Source organism: Lepidochelys kempii, chromosome 25 (genome assembly GCF_965140285.1).
Source record: "Lepidochelys kempii isolate rLepKem1 chromosome 25, rLepKem1.hap1, whole genome shotgun sequence".
Lineage (NCBI taxonomy): Eukaryota > Metazoa > Chordata > Testudines > Cheloniidae > Lepidochelys > Lepidochelys kempii.
The window spans coordinates 18,372,561-18,397,349 of record NC_136404.1 but is presented as its reverse complement, the minus strand read 5'-3'; the positions used below and the strand labels follow the sequence as shown (position 1 = coordinate 18,397,349).

At 59.3% G+C, this 24,789-nt stretch overlaps 1 protein-coding gene across 5 annotated transcripts in view; it reads right to left on the bottom strand.

Moving 5' to 3' along the window:
- The window catches only part of PDE4C (phosphodiesterase 4C), a 113,502-nt gene that overhangs the window by 40,056 nt on the left and 48,657 nt on the right, over positions 1-24,789 (bottom strand). Inside the window, exon 1 of one of the 5 annotated variants that reach the window (XM_073323656.2) lies at positions 8,138-8,735. The exons of the other annotated variants lie outside the window; for them this stretch is intronic. Coding sequence (XP_073179757.1) covers positions 8,138-8,274 — 137 coding nt within the window. The 5' untranslated portion in view covers positions 8,275-8,735. Of the gene's footprint in view, positions 1-8,137; positions 8,736-24,789 lie in introns of those variants that run through there. 5 annotated transcript variants of the gene reach the window in all.

Genomic DNA, 24,789 nt, shown 5'->3' with positions numbered 1-24,789 from the left:
TTTCACTCGGCAGAATGCGCTTGAAGAGGGAGTCTGGCGGCAGGGAGACACCTGACCCACAGGGCTGTGATGAGCCCCCGCGAGGTGCGAGCCACCAGCAGCAGCCCGGGATTCCAGGAGCCGTGCGACCGGTGGGGAAACACGATGTTCGTTGTCTTCAATTGCTTGTTTTCACGTTGCTGGTTCATTTCTCCCATGGTACCAGAGATACGGAGCCCCATTGTGTCTCCTGTTCTCCAGTACAAACCGTCCCGGTGAGCTACAGATCTGTGGTCTATCCCCAGCCCCCAGACCAGAATCTCTCTGATACCGTCCAAGCTGGGCCCTGCAGGTGTCAGCAGCTCCAGTAACTTCAGCCACCCCTGAGCCAGGTGGCCCCAAGCCCAGAAAGATGAGCCATCCGCCCTCAGAGGGACCCAGGACAGCGAACCCGACGCAGGGAAGAGAGAGGGTCCTGGGGGCCCTTTCCGACGTGCCTGTGAAGCCCTGGGAGCAGGGGCTTGCCTTGCCCCCGCAGCAGCCAGCGGGTGGCCCCGGGTTTGTTCCAGGCCCCTGGATAAAATGGCTCCATAACATTATTTTGCGCGTCCTCCCAACACGGCCGCTCGCCACAACGGCAGATCAAGAAGCACCTCATCATTTGCAGCCTGGTCCCGGGCCAAGAGAAACTGCTGCATTCGCTCCTAAATAGGAAATTCTGGCTCTCAAGGGCAGACACCACTGCACTCCATCCGGCAGGGGCAGCTCTGGCCGCGTCTGCCAGGCTGCCTCACAGCCGCGGGCACGGAAACCCGAGCCAGGCTGCACTGGGCAGCCCCTGGCCTGCCCCTCTGGAGAGAGGCTGTAGCTCACCCTTTCCCAGCCCCCTCCCCTATTCTCTCCTCAGCACCCTGGCCCAGCGTCGGGGCAATGCCCATGGACCCTCCGTCCTCTCCAGCAGGATCCCCAGGTTCCTGGGGGACTCAGGCTTCACAACCCCTCCAGGGCCGGTCCTCGATACAACAAAGCTCCCGAGCGGTTGGTCGGACGGTGAGGAGAGAGACTGAGGGGAAAAAAGCACTGCAAAGGCTGTGGATGGGCAAGAGGAATGTGCTGTGGCCAGGCCAGAAGAGCCCAAGGAACATGCTCCTCCAATGCCCCCCAGTGCCCACCCCTAATTCCGGCTCATGGACGCAGACCTGGGGCACAGAACCCCTTGTGAAACAGACTGGAAGGGGAAGCTGTGACGAAGTGGGACTGTTCTTAATGTTTCCTCTGAATACTGTAGGTGTGACTCAGTTTCCCCTAGGCATTTCTTAATGCATGGTGGGATAAGGGGGGGGTGGGATAAGGGGGTGTAATTGTTGCAGAGCAAAGGGCCAGGGTACATAAATGGCCGACACTCTGTCTCCTGGCAACTGATGGCCTGGGCCCTTCCCCTCTGCAAGGTGAGAGCTAAAGGGTTGGAGAACAAAGGAATCCGATGACCTCCTGGCCTGGGAAAGGGACAAAGCCCAGAGGAGGAGGGGCTGGAGGGACTTTCAGTTTGGGGCTGGCTGGAGACATGGAGTGAAGGGCAGACGGGGTTGTCTGGCTCACTGCCCCCCAAAATGGACCCGGCTGAGGGGTCCTGTTCTCTGCACCTACAAGCTCTGTGTTAGACCATGTTCCTGTCGTCTAATAAACCTCTGTTTTACTGGCTGGCTGAGAGTCCCGTCTGACGGAGTTGGGGGGCAGGACCCTCTGGCTTCCCCAGGACCCCGCCTGAGCGGACTGGCTGTGGGAAGCGCCTGGAGGGGCAGAGGATGCTGAATGCTCCGAGGTCAGACCCAGGAAGGGGGAAGCCGGGTGAGCTGTGTGTCCTGCAGACAGGCTGCTCCCAGAGAGGAGACTTCCCCAGAGTCCTGCCTGGCTTCGTAGGAAGCAGTTCCAGAGCATCGCCCGGGGACGCCGGGACAGTAGCGCGTCCGGGCCCTGGGGAGGCAAACAGCTGGTGCGATTCACAGCACATTGGAGCCCAAAGCAACACAGAAGATTGACCCAACAGGCCAGGCTTCACAGGGAGAGATCAGTGAGTGTGGGCAGCTGGGGCTGTGCCCAGAGCCCTGGCAAAGGAGGTCACTGCATGCCCACGGCTACTGTGCCTGCAAGCTCCCAGCTGGCGAAGCTATTCTCCAGCCAGAAGCAAATGCTGCTACATGCCCTGCAGCAGTGCCCCAGGCTTGGCAGAGTGGCCCCAGAGCCTTCTAGAGCCAGACTTGCAGCAGCCACCAGTGAAAGGAGAGATTGCCTGTGTCTGCCAATGGGAGCTCAGATTTCCTGGTCAGTCTCACGTGATTTGGTGTCTCCCTGGCTGCCCCAGCTGCTGGAGTCAGGGGATTGGAGTGGGCTTGTCTCTTGCTGAAGAAAGAACAAGAGATTTCTCGTCCTCCTGGCTGTAGAGCAAAGTTTGAAGTTGTGGCCCGGGGGTGACGCCGACTCTCAGAGACAGGTGAAGACCCAGACCCCCCGGTACGATCTGTCCAATGCTCCCGGCTCTGGGGCCGGACTCGTGATCTTTGCGTGTTTGGCTGGCTGCTGAGCCCATCGGGAGTTCTGGCCCTGGCTCACGCTCATCTGTGGGGTGGAGTGTCCAGAGCCCATTCCCTCTTCCTGCTGCCAGGCCGCGCCGTGGGGTCCCAGCAGCACGGCAGAGCCACAAGGAATCGTGAGAGACAGTGGAGAGGTGGAAGTGGCATTGTTACCTTGTCTGCGCCATTCTCTCTCCCCCGGATCTGACCTGATCCCGGGGGACTCAGCCCTCCCCACCTGCTGGGCCTGTTTCAGGCTCTGCGGAGCTCTCCGGAGCAGGGATGGACACAGCCACCGTTCGTGCTGTGGGTGCCCAGCCAGGACTCCGCAACCCTGGCCTCCAGCTGGAGCTGGCCACAGCCCTGGTGCTATTTCGACATGGCTTTGCCTTACTGATGGGCGGGTGCTTTAAAAGCCAAAGGTCTCACTGCCCCCTGTCGCCTCCCGCGGCAACATGGAGGGAGCTCAGCGTTGCTGTCAGCAGAGCTCTCGCTCCGTGTCCTGGTGCCCACCCACGTGGCCTGCGAGCTCCAGCAGCAAGGCCCCTCCCCGGCCCAAGAGCCCCCGCCCTGAGCCGGGCCCCACGAGGCATTTGGGGCGCTGGGAGCCACCCAGGGCAGAGCTGGTCCAGGGAACAGCCACTGGATGCAACGGCTGGAGCTGCCCAGGAGCCATTGGACACCTCCTGTCCAGAGCGATGTTGGGCTTGGGATCTCCTATTGCACCTCTCTCAGCAGGAGTTTGTCCATCCGTCTGTCCATCTGAGAGGCTGGTAAAGTGCCCCCTGGCTTCGGTTCCCAGCTCTCCACATGCAGAGCCTGGTTTGCAGGGGCGGAGCTCCCACTGCCCCCAGGGAAGGCCAACGGGCTGCAGGTGGCTCAGGTGAATCAGGCCCAAGGGGCAGCATCCAGCAGCTCCCACTCAGAGCCATGGAGAAGCCCCCTCTCCCCCGAGAGCAAGAATTTCTTGGAAGATTTGGCCCTAGGTGAGTGATGCTGAGGCCCCCCACCGGTGCCCAGCAGGAACAGCTGCGCTGCATTGGGACTGTGCACGGCCCAGCAGTGCAGGCGAGAGCCCTGGCTCTTTGGGTGCAGGAATGCACCACAGACCGGCAGCCCCAGGGAGCAGGCTGCAGCTTCACTGCGACCTCTGGCACCGAGCGCAGGGCAGGGCTGGACCTGCACAGGGGAGCTCCTCGGATTTTATTGCTGGGTCTCTGGCTGGCTTCACTTCCTAGCAGTGCAGCAACGGCATTTCCGCCAGATCAGCAAATCTCCATTAATGCTGAGGGCCTGGGCCCTCCTCTCCGAATGAAGTGCCTAACGAGAGAGACCACGTGCCAGCTGCATGAGCATCTTGGCTGAAAAAAAGCCACCGGGCCCAGATCTGCAAACAGCGAGAGCCAAGTCCTGCCATGTCCTCGCATGGGCCAAGCCCTGAGTGGGGAGAGGCCATTAAACGAGCAGGGACCTCCACTCACCGTAGCCACACAGGAGCTGTCAGCACTGGCACCAGAGCTGGGGACTGCTAGCCATTTCCATGGTGAATAGCCAGGGCCCCTGTGTCACGGAGTCCCCGGGCGATGCTCTGGAACTGCTCCCTACGAAGCCAGGCAGGACTCTGGGGAAGTCTCCTCTCTGGGAGCAGCCTGTCTGCAGGACACACAGCTCACCCGGCTTCCACCTTCCTGGGTCTGACCTCGGAGCATTCAGCCTCCTCTGCCCCTCCGTGCGCTTCCCACAGCCAGTCTGCTCAGGCGGGCTCCTGGGGAAGCCAGAGGGTCCTGCCCCCCAACTCCACAGTCAGACGGGACTCTCAGCCAGCCAGGAAAACAGAAGGTTTATTAGATGACAGGAACATGGTCTAACACAGAGCTTGTAGGTGCAGAGAACAGGACCCCTCAGCTGGGTCCATTTTGGGGGGCAGTGAGCCAGACAACCACGTCTGCACTTCACTCCTCGTCCCCAGCCAGCCCCAAACTGAAACCCTCTCCAGCCCCTCCTCCTCTGGGCTTTGTCCCTTTCCCAGGCCAGGAGGGCACCGGATTCCTTTGTTCTCCAACCCTTTAGCTCTCACCTTGCAGGGGGGAAGGGCCAGGCCATCAGTGGCCAGGAAACAGGGTGTCGGCCATTCTCTGTGTCCAGACCCCTGCACATACCTGCCCTCTAGGGCTCTGCAATGATCATACACCCTTACCCCACCACCTAGATACTTAAGAACTGCATAGGGGAAACTGAGGCACCCCCACAATATTCAGAGGAAACATTAAGAACAGTCCCGCTTCATCACACCCTGCTGTGGGCGGAGAGCAGCCACTGGCAGAGCAGAGAGAGGAAGGGGCTCGTGTGGCGTGGGCTGGGTTGCCCGCCATCTGTTTAGCCAGGGCTGGTCCGGTGGCACTCAGGCCTCTGCCAGCCATTTCCCAGCTGCCTGGCAGGGAGACCATGCTGAGCAGGAGGCAGGGCCAGGTGCCACTGGGGAGTCACCCTGTTCAGGGCTTGCTGTTGGGACCCCGGCAGGGACCTTGCTCCCGGGGAGGGTGCTGGGGGGAGCATTGTTAGTTGTGCCAGGGGCTTTGCCAGGCACCCTGCTGCCCTAGGAGCCCCGAGCCCCCGAAGCAGCAAGGGCCCCCAGCAAGCAAGGCCCTCACATCAGGGTGGGTTCTGTGCCCACATCTGCGAGGTGCCCCGTGTGCTGAAGAGCCTGCCTGGCTGTGCAATGGCCCGGGCACTGGGTTGGGTGTCTGTCAGGACTCCTGGGTTCCAGTCCCAATTCTGCTACCGACATGCTGCATGCCAGCAGGAGGGGCAGACACCAGTAAAATGGGAGCAAGGGGGCTGACCCATGGCTGAGCCAAGAGGGGCCAAGTCGCTGTTATTATTTCAAAAACCCACAGTAAGGTTAGCAGGAAACCAGTGCAGCCCCAAAGAGTGTGGTGCAGCCCGGAGCCAATAGGTATCAGCACAGACAGGTCCATGGAGACACTGGCATGGCCCCGGGAGCCCGGTGTGCCCGAGGGCCGTGCCGCGGAGGTGCCAGGGGCCCGCCGGGGCCCAGCACACTCAGGTCTTGGCACCGCGCCCTTCCCAGGAGACTGGTAACTGAATTCAAACGTACTTTCCGTCCCACACTGTCTCCTTTGATGCACACCGGCCAGTCTGGGCCTGGGGCAGGCCAGCCTGGGAGGTTTGTTTCCTCTATAAATAGCTCTTGTTGCCATTGCAAAGGGCTCAGCTGCTCACGTCCTGCACCGGAGGCAGGGCAGCCCCGCGACCCTGTGCACGGAGACCTGCCGGGCCAGCTCTGGGGCTGTCATTCCTGCAGTAGGCACTGCCGTGCACCCTGCCCCCCAGCTCAGGGACTGGGGGGAGAGAAATCCCAGGAATGGAGTGGAGCTGCCAGCATCACAGGCCGCCTTACGCAGCCTGTCTGGAAAGGTCACCGGGACTGCGGGCCGGCGCCAGGCACCATCTGCGGAGCAGTGGCCCAGGGCTGCAGCCCGCCACACTGCTTGTTGTTTCATGTCCAGTCACCCCGCCGACCCCTGCCCCAAGTGGGCAGATGCAGCCGGCCCCTCCCCCCAGAGCTGGGCCCCCGCCGGGCGGGTGCAGTGGCCTTGGGAGAACAATGCCTGCTGCTGCCTGGCATCCATCATGCACTAATGCCCCTCCCCGAGAGCTTCCACTTGCCTCCCCAGACTCCTCTGTGTGGGACATGCCAGTGGGCAGCCCAAGCAGGGGCGTGGCCGGGGTCAAAGGCCCAGAGGTCCCCTGTGCTGACTACAGGCAGCATGCGGAGGACCCGGCTGGGGGGCAGCCTGCTCACGCGCTCAGCAGCACCAGGCCCCTGGGCAGGGCGTCCCAGTGCCGAGGCCAGTGTGCAAAGCTGGGGCATTTGCAGCGCGCTCCCTCCAGGCCGAGCGGGACAGCTCTGCTCCGGCCTGGGGCTCTTGGCAGGTGCAGGTGGGAGCCGAGGGGACGCAGAGCTGGGGCATCAATGAGCCCCCAGCCTTGCTGCATCCAGGGCTGCTGGCTCCTGCGTGTGTTAGCAGGGGTGGGGCTGGGCGAGCTGGGGCAGGGGAGTTGATGGGGAAATGGGTGGAGTCCCAGGGCTCCCCACAGGTGCATGAGGAGAGGTGCTGGTTGGCTCCTGCTGGCAGGACAGCCGAGCTGGCAGGCCGGACCCAGCAGCACGACCCCTGTGGCCCACCTGGCCTGCCCAGCTGGGGGGGCGGGGGGGTAAGGGGGGCACAGGATGAGTCTGCTGCTTGTTTTCCTCTCTCTGTCATAACAAACGCCCTTTCTATTTACATTCCCACATCTGTTGTGCAGCTGCAGCCCAGCTCCCAGACAGCCTGGCTCCTCCCGGATCCCCAGCACCCTCCGTCCTCATAGCCCGGCAGCCCGCTGGCCAGAGCGGGGCTGCCCTGGCCCCAGGCCTCTGCCAGGTGGAGTTTGGAAGAGGTAGGAAGTAATTGGCCAGGCCAGGCAAACAAAGGCCCTTCAGCCAGCGGGAGGCTGGACTGGGACCTTCACCGATTTGCAGAAGCGGATGGAGGGCTTGATCCCGCAGAGCTGGAGCTGTCCGACCTGGCCTGAGACTGCTTTCCCCACTCAGCTCCACAGCCCAGCCCCACATCCCCTATGCACCTGGCCGGCTGCATGCTGGGGGCTGGGCAGGGGGAACCCTGCAGCACCCCAGGGCCTTCGCCAGGCAAGAGGTGCTGGGGTTGCTGGCCTCAGAGCTGCTTTTGCTCAGGGCTGCAGGGTCCAAGCAGGGTTGATGGCTCCTGGCACTAGTGACACCCCGTAGGCCAGCTCTGCATGAACCTCCCATAGAATCATAGAATCATAGAATATCAGGGATGGAAGGGACCCCAGAAGGTCATCTAGTCCAACCCCCTGCTCAAAGCAGGACCAATTCCCAGTTAAATCATCCCAGCCAGGGCTTTGTCAAGCCTGACCTTAAAAACCTCTAAGGAAGGAGATTCTACCACCTCCCTAGGTAACGCATTCCAGTGTTTCACCACCCTCTTAGTGAAAAAGTTTTTCCTAATATCCAAATGGTGCGGCCAGGGAGACGGACCAGCAGTGGGGAGCACCCCCACACCACACCTGGCTGGAAGGCACCTACCGAGCACCCGCCAAAGACAGTGCTTGGCTGGGGAGCCAGCTCTGGGCACCTCCTGGCATCACCCTGCGCTTGTCAGCACCCACCCATGGCTGGTACCTTGTGTCACCCACATAACATGCAGAGCTGGGCTGGGGCCAGCCAGGTGGGGAAGGGAAGTGCCCCAGGCCATACAGACAGGCCTAACTGCCCAGCTCATCTTCAGGCACCTCTCAAAGTCTCCCAGTGAGTTCAGGTCTCAGCACCCTGTGAGCTGCCAACCCTGGAACCGGCCTGCCAGCGGTAGCCTCTGCCATGCCCGGCTCTGTCCTGCCCTGCCCGGCTCAGTCCTGCCCAGCCCTGCCCTGCCCAGCCCGGCTCCATCCTGCCCTGCCCTGTCTGGCGGTGGGCAGCCCCCCTACCTGCCCAGTCTGGCTCTGCCCTGCCCTGCCCAGTGGCGGGCAGCCCCAGCCCTTACCAGAGGGGGTGAGCCACGGTAAAACGCCGCTGCATGCGGATGCTCTGATTCATCATGAGCTTCCTGAAGAGGATGGGCGAGTTGCAGGGGGAGCTGCAAGGGGAGGCCCCCGGGGAGCCATGCTTCGGGTTCAGCATTTTGGAGCCACAAATTAGTGGGGGGAAGCCCACGTGCACAAGAGGCTCAGCTGGGCCTTCACCCCCCTGTTCACAAATCTCCCCCAGGAAAATCACTTTGAGGGCTCCCCTGCCCAGAGCGGGGACCTGCAGGGGATGGCGGAGCCAGAGCCACAGGTGCTACTTCAGTCCCGTTCACGCAGCGGGGTCCAGGCTGGCAGAGAGGGGGTGCGGGGTCCTCTGCAGTCACTTTCAGGCCATCAGTTTGATTGTGCGCAGAAGCTCCATGGAGGCTGCCTGCCCCCTCTCGCTCCGGCTCCACGCTGTGCTCTGGCTGAAGGTGAACGAGCGTGACCGGGGGGCCGGTGGGGCGTTGCTACGAGGCTCCGTTTCCCGAGGGTCTCACAGGTCCGTCTCCCCGGGTCCCATTCAGAGAAGACAAACTGTCCGTTTGGTACTAAGCAGGAAGCGCATTGCAAACACAGCGCTCTCGCTCCCAGGGAAACTTTCCATTCCCCTCCCGTCCCTGCCTGGGAAATTAAACAACTGTCTGGCTCAGCAGATACTGACTGAAATACGAAGCAAGCCCCCCTCGTTGCTCGGGCTGGGCCAGGCCAGTCTGGCACAGGGACGCTCGCTCCCTCGCCCGCTGCATGGACGAGCCAGGGCTTGCTGGGGCTCTACGTGGAAGGGAGAAGCAGCGCAGCACCCCCCAGCCTGGCTGCTCCCCCACGCAGCACTCAGCCCTTTCCCTGCCAGCAACAGCACTGGCTGCCTCAATTGCGCAGAGACGTTAAACTGCGCTGGAATCTGGGGCAGGACCGGCGAGACGTTCCCTGCTCAGGACGTAAACCACAGGGGCTGGATCCTCAGCTGGTGTAAATCAGCGTAGTTCCGCTGACTCCAAAGACTTCAGTGCAGCTACGCCAGCTTACGCCCTCTGGGGAGCTGGCCCTCTGGCTTCCATGCAGCGCAGCACCCGTGCGGGAGAAACACCCCTGGCACCAGCTTGCACCCTCCTCGGCCCGGGGGGGCTCAGCCGAGAGCTATCTTGCTGTGTCCTGTCCTGCTCGCCCTCATTCTCCCAACCCAGAGCGTGACAAACCCAGCACACGTGGGACCCAGATGGGTTCCCCTTTGGCTCCTCCTGTTCCCCAGAGAGGCCTGGGAAGGAGAGCAGTGGGGCAGAGCCCCTCCCTGGAGCACGGGCAATGGACAGCCCAGCTGGGAGCGCTTCGCTGCTGGTTGTGCAAGCTTCACATACGGCTTAAACATCCCCCACAGCCCCGCCAGAAAAGGGACATCTCCAAACAGCCCCGCCAGAAAAGGGATATCTCCAAACAGCCCCGCCAGAAAAGGGACATCTCCAAGCAGCCCCGCCAGAAAAGGGACATCTCCAAGCAGCCCCGCCAGCTGCAGCCCCACTAAGCAGAGTGGCAGGGTCGCTCCTGGGATCCCCACAGCCCAGGACAGACCCAGCCCTGCTTCGAACCTCCCCCCATGGCACCAGCCTTTCTCCCAGCAGAGCAGCCGGCCCACAACAGCCTCCAGGCCAGGCTGCTGTCCCAGGCCCCTTTCAGGAGCTCTGGGTCCCCCCGCTCCAGCCTCCGCCATCAGTGCCACCCCGGGAAAGGGACTGGAGGCTTCCAGGCCCCAGGGCAGCGAGAAGAGCCCCGAGCAGTGGGGCCAGGTGACAGGGTTTCCGGGGTGGAGAGTCAGTGGGGAGGGAGCCGGCAGCAGTGGGTCAGTGTCGCTCCCACGCAGGGAGCTGCAGGAAGAGTTGCCGTGGCACAGCCAGGAGCTGGTCTGAGCGATCTCCAAGCCCCCGAGCCGGCACAGCCGCTGCCTGGCACAGACACTGGGGCCTCCGCTGCTCCCAGCGCCCGGGGACACGGACACGGACACGGACACACACCCCCTGGGCTGCCCTGCAGGGAAAGGGGTGGGGGGAAGCATTGCAGGCATTCAGCCTTGGAACTGGACGGGGGTTCCCACCTCATGGCCCTTCCCAGGCCCCAGCACAATCCAGCCGTGGGGCCCCAGTTTCAGGAAGCATGGTCGGAAGCCCTGTCTGTCTCCACTGAAGGTCTCACTACAGCTCAGATGACACATTGTTAACCCCTTGCCAGCTCCCTGAAAGCGGAGAAGGCCCAGCTGGCTGTCACACACCTCCCTCCCCTGCCCTGCAGACCCATCACAGGAGGGTCCTCCAGTGAGTAATGGGAACTGGAACCTGCCCTCACACCTGGCACCACGTGGCTCCCTGGGAGACTGGGCCAGACTGGGCCATGGGGACTGAGCTCCCCGCCGATCAGAAGCATGCGATCACCATGTCTAACATGAGTCACAGTAACATCCAGCTCACGCCGTCCCCGGAGGCGAGGGCTGCGTCACCCTGCGCTTTGGCTTGCAGAGGAGCTGCCTTGCTGAGCCAAGTCCGGACACCGCCCCTCGGGGACGGCGGCATGGCAGGCTCTCACCGGCCCTGGGCAGCTGGGCTGCACCAGCCTCCTACGGTTCTTTGAACAGCTGGTAGAGGAGACCTGGTTGGCATGATTTACTGGCACTCGGGCCACGCCTGGCAGATGCAGTGGCAGGGGATGCAGTCTGGATCTGGATCCAAGTGCTCTGCCCGGATCCAAGTGCTCGAGGGGGCGCCTGCCACCCGGGGAGAGCTCAGCCTGCTGCTGTACTGAGGGGGCGGCCCTGCAGGACTCAGCGTCCCACGTGGGTCTCTAGCACCCCCTGCCAGAGGGTGAGCTGCGGGGGGGCGGCGGGGAGACAAAGGCTGGAGGAGGAGCCGGGGGGAGGCTGCCAGAGACCGCTGGAGAGAGTTGGAGTTGAGAGCTGGCTGGGGAAATGGAGGGAGGGCCAGATGGGGCTCTGGCTCACTGCCCCCCCCAAATGGACCCGGCTGAGGGGTTCTGTTCTCTGTACCTACAAGCTCTGTTTTAGACCATGTTCCTGTCGTCTAATAAACCTCTGTTTTACTGGCTGGCTGAGAGTCACGTCTGACTGCGGAGTTGGGGGGCAGGACCCTCTGGCTTCCCCAGGACCGCGCCTGGGCGGACTTGCTGTGGGAAGCACACGGAGGGGCAGAGGAGGCTGAATTCTCCGAGGTCAGACCCAGGAAGGTGGAAGCTGTGTGAGCTGTGTGTCCTGCAGACAGGCTGCTACCAGAGAGGAGACTCCCCCAGCGTCCTGCCTGGCTTCGCAGGGAGCAGCCCCAGAGCTTGGCCCAGGGACGCCAGGACACTATCACCATCCCAACGCCCTGCTCTCGTGCCATGCGCTTGCCTGCTGCTGCGGGAGCAAGACTTGAGGGCGGCCTCTGCCCTGGGGAGTTTGCAAACCCTGCTGCCTGCACTAACGGTGCTCAGAGCTGGACCTTGGTGCTCTCATGGGACTCACCCTTGCATGCTGCTTTGTACATGCACCCGGCAGGAGACAGCCCAACTCTGCTGAGCTCCTCCACCCTCACTTCCTCCCTGGGATCCCATCATGGCAGGGGGAGGTGGGGATCTTTGCCCAGGCCACAGGAAGCAAAGTCTCTGGGGTTTGGCTGGTGAGATTCACACCGATGAGAGCAATACAGGCCCCAGGACACTGACCGACTCCAGGGGGTCTCCAGCGTGTCTGGTAACCCCCTGCTCCACCCCTTGTGCCTCAGACACGTCCCCCCCGCATCTCAGGCAAGGCCCTGGGGAGGCAGCTAAGATCCTGGAGGATGGTTGCCTCGCTCATCGGACAATCCTCTCCATAAACTCATCAAGCTAAGTCTCGAAGCCAGTTCAGTTTTTTGCTCCCACGGCTCCAGAGCTTCACTCCTCCAATGTGACAGAAACGTTTGTCTGGTGTCCCGGCCAGTTTATATCCATTTGTTTGTGTGCCGCCATCGGCCCTTAACTTAAATCAATTCCTCAGTCACAGGGCACAAGCCCGAGTTTAGCGATTCATTAGAAATCCTGGCTATTGGCCTTGCAATTCCGTTAATATTCTTGGATGGAGATTTTCTGAGCCCCCCGATTCACTCCCATGAAGTTGTTTGAGTTTGACATCTGCCTCGGACGTGGTCATTTCTACCTCCACGTCCTCGTCCCCAGGAGGCCCCTGCCACGGTCCCCAGGCAGAACAGCCACAAAGGGTTTGCATTCGCTAAAGCTACTCCGACTGCCAGCTCTGCAGCCAGGGACCGGCTGTGTGTCTGGGTCTGCCCAGCGCCTAGCGCCAGGGACCCGGGCCCGCGATTGGGGCCCTAGGAGGCCCGACCGAAAGCGAACCATAAACAGCGGGTGGCCCATGGAAAGAGCTGAGGGTTTTGATGCACCAGTGAATGCCACTAGATGGCAGCACAGAGCTAACTTGCTTCCCCCTGCTGCCCCAAGCCCTGGCTCCAGCTCCAGGGCGCCGGGACTCAAACTCGCCGCCCTGTGCACAGGTGGCAGGGCTTGCTGGGCTGACGCGCGGGCCCCTCCGTGGCAGCAGCCTCCATGTCACGGGACCCCACTCCCGCCTGCTGCCCCTGCCCCCGAATTCCCCCCCGCCCCATCCAGCAGGGTCTGACACCTACAGCGGTGCCGGCTCTCCCTGCTCAGCATCTCAGGCAGCCACCCACGCCTGGCAGCCTCGCCCACCCCCCGGCACTGGGGGAGCGAGGGGCCAGCGAGCTGGGCCCCGCAGTGCAGAGCAGCCCACGCTGTGCAGGCGCATGGCTCCCTGGCGGGCACTGACGAAATCGGGGGCATAATTCTACACCAATCTCAATGCCCAGGGAGCAGAGCACGCTGGGAGCGGCCCCTCCCCGAGGCTGGACTCTCCGCACCCCGGAGCAGCCAAGCATGGATTAATGCAGACCCAATGTCAACACAGCAGGTCAGCCAGGGCAGGAGGGGCTGGCAGAGCCGGGCAGGAAACCCAGAACGTTCCTGCTTCCTTGGGGTGGCACCACGCTGGCTGAAGCTTCCCCTCACTGCACAGGCCATTTGCCCAGTGACTGGAGCGGAAATCCTGTGTTCTTGGTGTCACCGAGTCCCCAGGCGATGTTCTGGAGCTGCTCCCTACGAAGCCAGCCAGGACTCTGGGGCAGTCTCCTTTCTGGGAGCAGCCTGTCTGCAGGACACACAGCTCTCACAGCTTCCACCTTCCTGGGTCTGACCTCGGAGCATTCATAGAATCATAGAATCTCAGGGTTGGAAGGGACCCCAGAAGGTCATCTAGTCCAACCCCCTGCTCAAAGCAGGACCAATTCCCAGTTAAATCATCCCAGCCAGGGCTTTGTCAAGCCTGACCTTAAAAACCTCTAAGGAAGGAGATTCTACCACCTCCCTAGGTAATGCATTCCAGTGTTTCACCACCCTCTTAGTGAAAAAGTTTTTCCTAATATCCAATCTAAACCTCCCCCACTGCAACTTGAGACCATTACTCCTCGTTCTGTCATCTGCTACCATTGAGAACAGTCTAGAGCCATCCTCTTTGGAACCCCCTTTCAGGTAGTTGAAAGCAGCTATCAAATCCCCCCTCATTCTTCTCTTCTGCAGGCTAAACAATCCCAGCTCCCTCAGCCTCTCCTCATAACTCATGTGTTCCAGTCCCCTAATCATTTTTGTTGCCCTTCGCTGGACTCTCTCCAATTTATCCACATCCTTCTTGAAGTGTGGGGCCCAAAACTGGACACAGTACTCCAGATGAGGCCTCACCAGTGTCGAATAGAGGGGAATGATCACGTCCCTCGATCTGCTCGCTATGCCCCTACTTATACATCCCAAAATGCCATTGGCCTTCTTGGCAACAAGGGCACACTGCTGACTCATATCCAGCTTCTCGTCCAATGTCACCCCTAGGTCCTTTTCCGCAGAACTGCTGCCTAGCCATTCGGTCCCTAGTCTGTAGCTGTGCATTGGGTTCTTCCATCCTAAGTGCAGGACCCTGCACTTATCCTTATTGAACCTCATCAGATTTCTTTTGGCCCAATCCTCCAATTTGTCTAGGTCTTTCTGTATCCTATCCCTCCCCTCCAGCGTATCTACCACTCCTCCCAGTTTAGTATCATCCGCAAATTTGCTGAGAGTGCAATCCACACCATCCTCCAGATCATTTATGAAGATATTGAACAAAACTGGCCCCAGGACCGACCCTTGGGGCACTCCACTTGATACCGGCTGCCAACTAGATATGGAGCCATTGATCACTACCCGTTGAGCCCGACAATCTAGCCAGCTTTCTACCCACCTTATAGTGCATTCATCCAGCCCATACTTCCTTAACTTGCTGACAAGAATACTGTGGGAGACCGTGTCAAAAGCTTTGCTAAAGTCAAGAAACAATACATCCACTGCTTTCCCTTCATCCACAGAACCAGTAATCTCATCATAAAAGGCGATTAGATTAGTCAGGCATGACCTTCCCTTGGTGAAGGTCATTCAGCATCCCCTGTCCCTCCGTGCGCTTCCCACAGCGATTCCGCCCAGGCGGGGTCCTGAGGAAGCCAGAGGGTCCTGCCCCGCAACTCCACAGTCAGACGTGACTCTCAGCCAGCCAGTAAAACAGAGGTTTATTAGACAACAGGAACAGGGTCTAAACCAGAGCTTGTAGGTGCAGAGAACAGGACCCCTCAGCCGGGTCCATTTTGGGGGGCAGCGAGCCAGACAACCAGTCTGCCCTTCACTCCATGTCTCCAGCCAGCCCCAAACTGACACTCCCTCCAGCCCCTCCTCCTCTGGGCTTTGTCCCTTTCCTGGGCCAAGAGGTCACCTGATTCCTTTGTTCTCCAACCCTTTAGGTCTCACCTTGCAGGGGAGAAGGGCCCAAGCCATCAGTTGCAAGGAAACAGGGTGTTGGCCATTGTCTGTGTCCAGACCCCTGCACACACCTGCCCTCTAGGGCTCTGCAACAATCATACACCCATATCCCACTACCTAGATACTTAAGAACTGCCTAGGGGAAACTGAGGCACCCCCACACTATTCAGAGGAAACATTAAGAACAGTCTCACTTCGTCACATCTCTCCCCCCTTCGAGATCGAACTGAGCGGGGTCACTTTAGCTGGTGGCCTGGGGAAGTTCGAAGCCACCAATGTTCCCATGGATGCCCCAGCATCTCTCCCCTTCCTTGGTGGGAGTTACACCAGGCCCTTCCAGTTTCACACCCTCCCTTAGGTTGGGGGTGGTCGATAGCACACGCAGGCCGCATGTGGAAAGGTTTATGCGGCCCGTGCCCTTTTGCCACCCCAAAACCCCCAGGGTCAAACTGGGATCGGGTCTTTTCCCAGCGCTCCAGTCTGGAGGCCTGCAATTCGGGCTCTCTTGGTTAAGGGCCCCCATCTTGACCTGGGCCACATACTGTTCACTTACAGAACTAGCATGGAGACATCCCTTTCTCAACAACCTTGTCTCCCCAACAAGCTGGCCAAACAGCCACTTGGTTTTAGGACTGTTTAACTTGCTTAACAGCTTTCACTCCATTTGAGACCTTCTCAGACTGGGAGTGAATGAGTCATTACACAAAGTAAAACTATTTCCCCAAGTTTATTCCCCCCCCCCTGCTCCTCCGACAACATTCCTGTTAACTGCTGGAAATGGCCCACCTTGATTATCACTACAAAAGGTGTTTCTTCCCCCCCTCTCCCCCCAGCCCCGCTCTCCTGCGGGTAATAGCTCATCTTAAGTGATCACTCTCCTTACAGTGTGTATGGTAACACCCATTTTTTCATGTTCTGTGTGTATATAAATCTCCCCACTGTATTTTCCACTGAATGCATCCGATGAAGTGAGCTGTAGCTCACGAAAGCTCATGCTCAAATAAATTGGTTAGTCTCTAAGGTGCCACAAGTACTCCTTTTCTTTTTGCGAATACAGACTAACACAAACTTCTCAAAGCTATCCACACTGGATCCGTCAACAGGAAAGTCAGTGGATCCATTCATAACAGAAAATTTCTGGCTGTTAGGAACTGAAACTTTCTTGATTAAATCACTTTCACACCCTTCAATTGCAGTAAATTGCTTGTAAAGACTCCATGAGGATTTCTTTCCCTAGAGCTTTTCTATGCAACAATTCACCCCTCACAGAAATTCTGCTCTTACCCTCTTTACCTAGGGCTTGCTCTAGAGGAACACTTTCCTGAGCAACAACAGACTCTTTCTGGGTCTCCCTTACATCCAGAATTACCTCTGGCCCATCAGGCGGATTGCTACACAATCCCCTTTCAGGCAAACTGACAGACTTCCTAGATAAAAGGTCGGAAGCATTCTCCTTCCTTTTGCCACACACAAGTTCAGGAATCTTTTCCTTCTTGCTACAGGTTTCCACACCCTCAGTAGGTAACACAATCACACACCTTCCTGCTCTCCTTGTGCCCTGGCTAGGATCTCACCCTGATTAGACAGAGTTGCTCCACCCTTTCCCAACAACACACTAGCAACAGGCAAAATACAAGCACCAGAATTGTCTGGTCTCTGGGATTTTACATAGACACTAACTGGATGCGATCTAGTCACAGGGCCATTCTCCCGAGCAGACACAAACTTAGGGCCATTCCCTTCCTGGGCTTTAGCTGAATCCAGAACCAGCTCTGAGACAACTGCACGACCCTCAGCCATCACAGGCTGAAAGGCCCCTTCTGTCTGCTCCACAGACGAAGAGCCGGACACACTTTCTCCTTTCCCAGACATACAGCTTGGGATCTCATTCCCCTGGTCCCAGCACACAAGGCTGGTCACAGACAACTGCTTGGAGATCAGGATAGCTCCCTCCATAGGCAAGTCAATACCCCTGACAGACACAGGCACGTTTCCTTCACTGTCCCAATTCTCCACCCAGCTAACAGGAAATGTACAGGGACACTCATCTTCCACTCTCCTCGCCTTCCCACCCTGCTGACTAGACACAGCCATCAGCTCACAAGGCGGCCTAGGCTCATCCAGACTTTCTTTACCAAGCACCTTGCCACTCCCAACAGATCCCCTGCCCTGCCTGTGTCTCCCCCCACTCAGCTGGGGTCTCAGCTCCCCCCTTGCTCAGCACTGCCCTTGCTGTCCCCGTGGGGGTAGGCAGCGAGCTCGCTGCTTTCCTCAGTGCATCAGAGCCAGCGTGAGCCCCCTCTCCAGTGTGCAGGGGGGCGGGGAGCATCTCTCTGTCCCAGGATCTCGCCACCCCAGGAATGTCTCCCCATTGACCATCATCTTCCACTCCCTCTGGGGAGGGGCTTCACCCCAGGAAACTCCACACAGACATATAGGTTGGGACCAGGAGTGGGAGCCTGTCCACCTCCCCACCCATCTGGCTGACGGAGTCTATGGCCTTGGGACCCAGCAAGGGAGCTAGACACCGGGGCTTTTCCGCAGGGTCCCCCTGGTTCAAATCGCCAGCCTGCTCAAAGGCAGTGAGGTGGCATCCACACCCCCCCCCTCCTTAACCAGGGGCAGCAATTTAGTCTCGAGGTTCCCTGCGGAACTGGCCCCCCGGGGTCTATCCCCACTCACCCCTGGGAGGTCCCCTAGGCCTCTCCGCTCCCCCACCGCCAGTTCATGCTTCTGCAGCTCTTTCTCGGGCTCTCGCTGTCTCTCACAGTCCTCTTGCTCTCTCGGACTCAGCTCCAATCCCGTTCGTCTCCGATCCCCGGATGGGGAACCCGATCGTGAAGACCCTCGTCTGGTCGAGGACAGGAGTCTTGGTGATGCCTGGCTGCCACTCCAGCAGCTCCCAGATCCTGCTATAGCCCCATTTGGGGTCAGGAATCTGTTCCTTCGAGCGGTCATCCTCCTCCAGCTGCACGATGAACTGTGCTTTGGTGAACTTTCCAACGCTCAACCCTCTCTGTTTGCACAGGGTTACAATGTCCTTCTGAAGGAGACGGTGACAGGCCGTCACTCCGCTCTTCCCAAGTTGTTGTGGACGCACAGGCCTGTGTGTTCTCAGCTCCCCACGGTTTCCAGGGAGAACCCCTAGTGTGCCAGCCCTTCTCGAGGTCACCACCTCTTTGCCAGGGTCGAGCGGCAGACTCCTCCGCCCCTTGGACTGCTTGCTGCAATCCCCAGGCGAACCCTGTTACTGCGAAAGTCCTTCTCTCTCCCAGGGCCAAGCCGCAGGCTCCTCCGCCCCTGAGACTGCTCACCACAGTCCCCAAGGGGACCCCATTACTGCACAGTCCTTCTTGCTGGTCACACACTCCCAGGGGGTTAACCACCCCCCCAAAACCGCTCCTCTCTGAGCCTTCAGCACGCCTGGTCCTCGTCAATCCCCCTTCGTTTTACTGCTCCCCAGTCACTTACTGCAGGAAGCGCCATCCACGGGGTGCAGTACATCCCACCGCTGCCACCAGTTGTCTCGGAGTCCCTGGGCGATACTCTGGAACTGCTCCCCATGAAGCCAGTCAGGACTCTGGGGCAGTCGCCTTTCTGTGAGCAGCCTGTCTTCAGGACACACAGCTCACACTGCTTCCACCTTCCTGGGTCTGACCTCAGAGCATTCAGCATCCTCTGCCCCTCCGTGCGCTTCCCACAGCGAGTCCACCCAGGCGGGGTCCTGGGGAAGCCAGAGGGTCCTGCCCCCCAACTCCACAGTCAGACGGGACTCTCAGCCAGCCAGTGAAACAGAAGGTTTATTAGACGACAGGAACATGGTCTAAACCAGAGCTTGTAGGTGCAGAGAACAGGACCCCTCAGCTGGATCCATTTTGGGGGGCAGTGAGCCAGACAACCCCGTCTGCCCTTCACTCCATGTCTCCAGCCAGCCCTAAACTGAAACCCCCTCCAGCTCCTCCTCCTCTGGGCTTTGTTCCTTTCCCTGGGCCAGGAGGTCACCGGATTCCTTTGTTCTCCAACCCTTTAGCTCTCACCTTGCAGGGGGGAAGGGCCCAGGCCATCAGTTGCCAGGAAACAGGGTGTCGGCCATTGTCTGTGTCCAGACCCCTGCACACACCTGCCCTCTAGGGCACTGCAATGATCATACACCCTTACTCCACCCCCTAGATACTTAAGAACTGCCTAGGGGAAACTGAGGCACCCCCACACTATTCAGAGAAAACATTAAGAACAGTCCCACTTCGTCACAGCTTCCCACAGCGAGTCCGCCCAGGCAGGCTCCTGGAGAAGCCAGAGGGTCCTGCACCCCAACTTCGCAGTCAGACGTGACTCTCAGCCAGCTAGTAAAACAGAGGTTTATTAGACAGGAACATGGTCTAACACAGAGCTTGTAGGTGCAGAGAACAGGACCCCTCAGCTGGGTCCATTTTGGGGGGCAGTGAGCCAGTCAACCACATCTGCACTTCACTCCTCATCCCCAGCCAGCCCCAAACTGAAGCTCTCTCCAGCCCCCCTGCCCCCCGCTTTGTCCCTTTCCCGGGCCAGGAGGTCACCTGATTCCTTTATTCTCCAGCCCTTTAGCTCTCACCTCGCAGGGGGGAAGGGCCCAGGCCATCAGTGGCCAGGAAACAGGGTGTCGGCCATTCTCTGTGTCCAGACCCCTGCAAACACCTGCCCTCTAAGGCTCTGCAATGATCATACACCCTTACCCCACCCCCTAGAGACTTAAGAACTGCCTAGGGGAAACTGAGGCACCCCCACAACATTCAGAGGAAACATTAAGAACAGTCCCGCTTCCTCACACTTGGCACCACAGCTCTGGCCATAACGCAGGCAACACCAGTGGCTGGGGCTGGGGGCCATGGATGGAGGGCAGATGTGCTGGCCCAGGGATATCCCAGTCCTGGGTCTGTGACACTGCGGAAACTGTGCAGCGAGAAGGACAGAAGCAGGCCAGGGTTTCAGCCTGCCTGAGTCCTGTCTCTCCAGCTTGCAGAGGGCAGGAAAGGCTGCGCCATGCAGCAGGGAGAGAGCTGGCAAAGGCCGGCGTCGGGCTCTCTGACATGGGGGGGACTGGACAGCGACAAAGGGAGGCTAATGGATGCTGGGAGTTAGGCAGCTGTGGGAGCCCCCCTGCCCCGGGGGTGTGAGCAGGGGCTGTGCCAGGTAGTGGGGGAGGTGCAGGGACAGTGACAGATTTGTTTAATTTGCACGCCAGCCTGAGTGAGGCCATTTTGCAGGGAGCAGCAAGCACCGCGGCCCCTTCCTAAGGGCTGGTTGTATATGGGCGCTGTCCCCAGCTGGCAGCTCAGCCATTGCAGGGGCAGTGGGAGAGTGCAACCAAATTATCCTCTGGCTGCAGGATCCCCCGGGGTTGCTTACCAGTAAAGGCCCTGGCCTCATGTCTCTTCATTCACTCCTGATGGATGAGCAATAACCCGCCGAGCCCCCTGCTGCCCCCGGGCACTCTGGGCAACCACCTGGGCCTCGAGGTGCCACACGCGGCAAGCTACACAGGAAACGCCTCCTGGCTCTTCAGGTGGCTGCCCTGGCCCGATCCCTGAGTGGGAGGGGGGCACATGGGGCACATGCAGAGCAGAAGGGCCCACAGCCTGTCCCCTTCTTAGCCCCACCAGCCAGCCACCTGCTGAGCTATGGGCAAGGCCTAGGTGGAACGGTGAGCAGCCCTGGGGGGGCAGAAGTGGTTTCTAGAGGCGACAGGAGGAACCTGGGAGCCCGAGCTCCTGGGTTCTTCAAGAACTGGCTCTGCCCTGCCCCCCTTTCAGTGGGATAGCCCTGAATGCAAACGGAAAGGATTTAACATTGAACTCTCCTCAGTCCACGGTCAGGGTCTTTCAGGCCAGTCCGCGAGTGCTGCTGTCCCCCGCCCCACCTGCCTGCTACCTCTCTGGCAGCAGCTTTGCTGCTGGTACTGGACCCCAGGGCTGCCCGAGATGGACTCTGCCCAATGCACGGTGTGCCCTGGAGAGAGAGACACCCTCTGCTGTTCTAGGGACGCAGGACCCTACGGGGCAGCCCCAGGGGGAACGGCCGGCCCCTGTAACCTGTGTCAGTGGACAGTGATGTGGGGTGCTGAGGGTCTGCAGGGTGTGACAGTGGGTCTGTGTCACAGCACAGGCATGGAGGGGTGTGTGCGTGTGTACATGCATGTAAACGTGCGCACAAATTAGCTGTTTTGCTTAGTACAGATGCTAGAAGTCTAAACAATAAGCTGGATGAATGTGAGTGCCTGGCATTCAATGGGGATATTGATCTAATAGGCACCACCGACACTTGGGGAACGCTGGCAATCAATGGGACACGGTAACACCATGCATCCGATGAAGTGCACGGTGCATCCGATGAAGTGAGCTGTAGCTCACGAAAGCTCATGCTCAAATAAATTGGTTAGTCTCTAAGGTGCCACAAGTCCTCCTTTTCTTTTTGTGAGGGGTGAATTGTTGCATAGAAAAGCCCTAAAGGGAAAGGAGTCTTTGCAAGCAGTTTACTGCAACTGAAGGGTGTGAAAGTGATTTAATCAAGAAAGTTTCAGTTCCTAACAGCCAGAAATTTTCTGTTATGAATGGATCCACTGACTTTCCTGTTGAAGGATCCAGTGTGGATAGCTTTGAGAAGGTCTCAGATGAAGTGAAAGCTGTTAAGAAAGTTAAACAGTCCTATAACCAAGTGGCTGTGCTTGGCCAGCTTCTTGAAAGAAGACCCAATCCCAGTTTGACCCCCTGGCGTTTTGGGGTGGCCAAAGGGCACGGGCCACATAAACCTTCCCACATGCGACCTGCGAGTGCTATCGACCACCCCCAACCTAAGGGAGGGTGTGAAACTGGAAGGGCCTGGTGTAACTCCCACCAAGGAATGGGAGAGATGCTGGGGCATCCATGGGAACGTTGGTGGCTTCGAACTTCCCCAGGTCACTGGCTAAAGTGACCCCGCTCAGTTCGATCTCGAAGGGGGGAGAGATGTGACGAAGTGGGACTGTTCTTAATGTTTCCTCTGAATAGTGTGGGGGTGCCTCAGTTTCCCCTAGGCAGTTCTTAAGTATCTAGGTGGTGGGATAAGGGTGTATGATCGTTGCAGAGCCCTAGAGGGCAGGTGTGTGCAGGAGTCTGGACACAGAGAATGGCCAACACCCTGTTTCCTGGCAACTGATGGCCTGGCCCTTCCCCCCTGCAAGGTGAGAGCTAAAGGGTTGGAGAACAAAGGAATCAGGTGCCCTCCTGGCCCGGGAAAGGGACAAAGCCCAGGGGAGGAGGGGCTGGGGAGAGTTTCAGTTTGGGACTGGCTGGAGACATGGAGTGAAGGGCAGACGTGGTTGTCTGGCTCATTGCCCCCAAAATCGACCCAGCTGAGGGGTCCTGTTCTCTGCACCTACAAGCTCTGTTTTAGACCATGTTCCTGTAGTCTAATAAACCTCTGTGTTACTGGCTGGCTGAGAGTCCCGTCTGACTGCGAAGTTGGGGGGCAGGACCCTCTGGCTTCCCCAAGACCCCGCCTGGGCGGACTCGCTGTGGGAAGTGCACAGAAGGGCAGAGGATGCTGAATGCTCCGAGGTCAGACCCAGGAAGGTGGAAGCTGGGTGAGCTGTGTGTCCTGCAGACAGGCTGCTCCCAGAGAGGAGACTTCCCCAGAGTCCTGACTGGCTTCATGGGGAGCAGCTCCAGAGCATCGCCTGGGGACTCTGAGACACCAGGGTCACCCAATGAAATGAGCAGGCAGCAGGTTTAAAACAAACGAAGGGAAGTATTTCTTCACACAACGCACTGTTACCCTGGGGAACTCATTGGTCGGGGATGTTGTGAAGGCCAAAAGTGTAACAGTTCAAAGAAGAACTAGATACGTTCCTGGAGGACAGGGCCCTCGATGGCTGTTAGCCTAGACGGTCAGGGACGCAACCCCATGCTCCGGGTGTCCCTGAACCTCTGACTGCCAGACTCTGGGACTGGACGACAGGAGAGGCATCTCTCGATAACTGCCCTGCTCTGTTCATTCCCTCTGACACACCTGACACTGGCCACTGTCAGCGACAGGCATGGGGCTAGATGGACCATGGGGCTGACCCAAAGTGGCCACTTGTATGTCCTTACTCCATGCTGCTATTGCTCCCCCACAATGCCCTGCAGAGCAGAGGTTATAAGGCTTCCATTTACCCAGCAGACCCCCAGCTGGTGTGTCAGTCCCCTGTATTGACCCATCCACTGTGGAGTCTCCCCCCAGCACCTCCGCCTGCTCGGGAACCAGATGGAAACACTGACCATTTTGCCTGAGAGTCACCCAGTTGCACGTGCCTGCGCGTGGCTAGGAGAGTCACAGACGTGTTCTCGCCCCCGAAAAGCTCCTAAGGCAGAGAAAGCACCAGACGCCCACGCGAGCAGCTATCGCTCCTCAGCAAGTTAGTCTTCAGACTTCATTTCTGTTCGGTTTATGGCGGGGGGGCCTCTCATCGATCTCTAGGTGCAATTACAGTGAGCGTTTACAGGCACACATCGCTCTCTGCCCAGCCTCAGCCCTAGAGCAGACTGCAAGGCTGTCTGCATCCTCCAGCCCTGCACGCAGCTATTGCTTTCCTCGCTGGAGAACACACCGCAGGGCAAGCGAACGCCTGGTCAAGGGGGTGAGTTTATTAGCCAGCCTACTGGCAGCAGGGTCTGCTATGTTAGAATTGCCTTCTGGTCCAAGATCAGGCTGGGACCCATCTCTCCAGCCTCCCACACAGGGCCAGTGAGGGATGAGCCTTACGGCGGGGAGACCAGGAGCCCCCAGTAAGGGGAGCTGCAGCAGCCTGTCCCTTTTCTGGCACAAAACCCCACGTCTGGGATATTTGCAGCACCAAGGACTGTGGGAGGCTGGTAAATTTCCATGTAAAACATCATCCCTCCCCCCAGTGCATGCCTTGGCCCAGTGCTGCAACAGGAGCCAGCCCCCAGAACATGTTCAGTCATTGCAGCGCCGTGCAAGTGAACTCACAGCTCTCCAGGGCCTGTCATGTGGGTCCCGGCGCCCAGGACCCTGCCCAACGCGGGACAACTGGGATTTTATTCCATGCTAGTGGGATTGTACAGGAACTGGCCCAGCATTAGAGATGCAGAAATGGGTCGCAGGCAGGTGTCCTGCCCTGGCTGGCAGCGCTCAATGCTGGGGCTCATTAATTCCTGCTCCCCCCTCTGGGATCTTTCCAGTGCCAGCAGCACTAGAATGGGCGGAGCATGGGAGGCTGGGCATTACCCTGGGTTAGCGTCATGGTCCAGTGATGGAACGGAGCACGGCCCGGGGTCCTGGGCTCAGTTCAGCTCATTTCCTGCAGCCCTGGCATCGAAACTCTCCCCGATCAGCCGAGCCTTGGACGATGCGGCAGCCAGGAGAGTTTGGGGCAGGGCAGGGCACGGGGTGGGCTGGAGCCAGGGACCACAAAGAATCCCAACAGCCACAGCGTGAGAAGGCAGCGAGAAGGGGTGGGCAGGGGGCAGGCGCCATCCCCCTGGGATTAACTCAGAGCAGAGAGCACGGTCCCCTCCCCAAACACAGTCTGCAGCACCAGCTGAGCACGGTGTTGCCCATCCCCCTTTCTGCCCGTTACACTCCCCTTGGGCAGGGGCTCTGAGACCCTCACTCTGCCACGCCTGGCACCCGGGGGCCCTACCCAGCAGAGCGCTGGGGTCTGAACTGCTGGGCACGGCCCCAGTGCAATGGGGGTCCCAATGGCCCGAGCACAGCAGAGCTG